This window comes from Curcuma longa, unplaced genomic scaffold (genome assembly GCF_044706935.1).
Source record: "Curcuma longa cultivar G26 ecotype Majalengka, Jawa Barat unplaced genomic scaffold, ITB_CL_G26_1.1 contig_19476, whole genome shotgun sequence".
Classification (NCBI taxonomy): Eukaryota; Viridiplantae; Streptophyta; class Magnoliopsida; order Zingiberales; family Zingiberaceae; genus Curcuma; species Curcuma longa.
Genome location: NW_027431107.1, coordinates 5,238 through 6,828, shown reverse-complemented (window position 1 = coordinate 6,828; position 1,591 = coordinate 5,238). Strand labels below are relative to the sequence as shown.

Here is a 1,591-nt window from a genome sequence, read left to right as displayed (position 1 = left end):
AAATGGATGTTAATTTTACAAGTTTAATGATATACATACAATCATTATAAACTACTGGATGATATTTTAATATATATGGTGTTTTGATTTGTAATATATCGTGGTTTGATTTTTATTAGCATTTATTAATATAGTATTTCAATATTCTTTTGAGATGGCACACTAGATAATTATCCTTTATTATTTGGACGATGATAATGTACTATAGATTTGAATAATTATCCATCATTTTAATGTATTCTGTATTTCAATTAGAGATGGCCCCTAAAATTTTAAAAACCTTCTCTTTCAAAATCTCAAACATTAGCCAATAATATTGTTTCGTATTATCAAAACTCGAAGGCTAATTAATTAGATTCCAACTTGTATTAATTTTATTTTTTCGATTTATATATGCTAGCTATTAGATTTCTTTAATTTAATTAATTGTTTTTCTTTTTTCAACGGAATTCAACTTTTAAAAAAAAAAGAGCAGAGCAAAAGTAGATAACTAAGGTGATGGATTTAACAGTCATACAACTAAACACTACCAACTTAACAGTACACACAACATACCAACGAGGCTACGTACGTACCATGCATGTAGCTAATTATATTATATTATTTATGCCTCGCTTCATTTTATTTATTTAATAACTAGCTAGCGATCCATGCATGGTTCATGGTGAAGCCAATTAATTTTTAGTCACCATGGCGATCTTCTTCCTGATCTTCATGTTTGTGGGGTGGGGCGTGTCAGGTTTGATCCATATAGCTTCGCCGCGGATGGTGACGTAGCCGTCGCCCTGCACGACGAGGATGTAGTTGCCGTTACCTCTTTGGCTGGTGTCGCTCGCCCAAATAACTCCTTCCTTGCCCTTGGCATCATAACCGTTGATGACGAGGTTGCCGTTCTCCTGGAAGTGGGCGTAGCAGTCGTTGCCTTTGCCACTGGTATTGGAGGACCAGATGACGTTTTTGTCCATGTCGTACAACACCAAGTCGCAGTCTAACTGCATGATGAAGGTAAACTCCCCTGCGGTGAGGGATTTGCCGGGTTCCAGCGTCTGGTCACCATGGAGAATATTATTGTTGTCCGCCATGGAGAAAGGCAGGAGGAGGCCGAGGAGGACAGCAGAGAGCATGACGAAGGCAGCCATGGTTAAGCTACGGATATGATCACTCACTTAATTCAGTCAAGTGATTGCTTGATTACTATCGTGCAAGACCCATCTATTTATAGATGAGGAGGAGGCGGCAGAGTTATGGGACTTAAAACGACACTCCTCCTAAATTGTACGAGAACGTTATCCTGCCAACTCACCCACGTTATTTAGAGGACGACACGCCATAATCGGGCATAAATGAACGTGGATGGACCATAAGCTATATACCTACCCTGCATGTTTTTTTTATGCGTGACCGTCGTGTTAGATACAATTAATTCATATTGAAAATACATAAAAAGATTTTAAACTTTTAAAAACTTATAAGAACAATGGAATAAAATATTTTATATATACCCTAAAAATAAAATCATAAGGGTTTGGACCTAAAGTGAACAATATCATATTGTTGTAAAGATATATATGAATTCTGGTATCAGAGCAGG

At 36.8% G+C, this 1,591-nt stretch overlaps 1 protein-coding gene across 1 annotated transcript; it reads right to left on the bottom strand.

The window, feature by feature from the left end:
- Positions 1–536: 536 nt before the first annotated feature.
- Positions 537–1,198, bottom strand: LOC141817155 (mannose-specific lectin-like). The gene has a single exon (XM_074704825.1). The coding sequence runs from the start codon at positions 1,137–1,139 to the stop codon at positions 675–677; it is 465 nt and encodes a 154-aa protein (XP_074560926.1). The 5' UTR covers positions 1,140–1,198; the 3' UTR covers positions 537–674.
- Between the last annotated feature and the right edge of the window lie 393 nt (positions 1,199–1,591).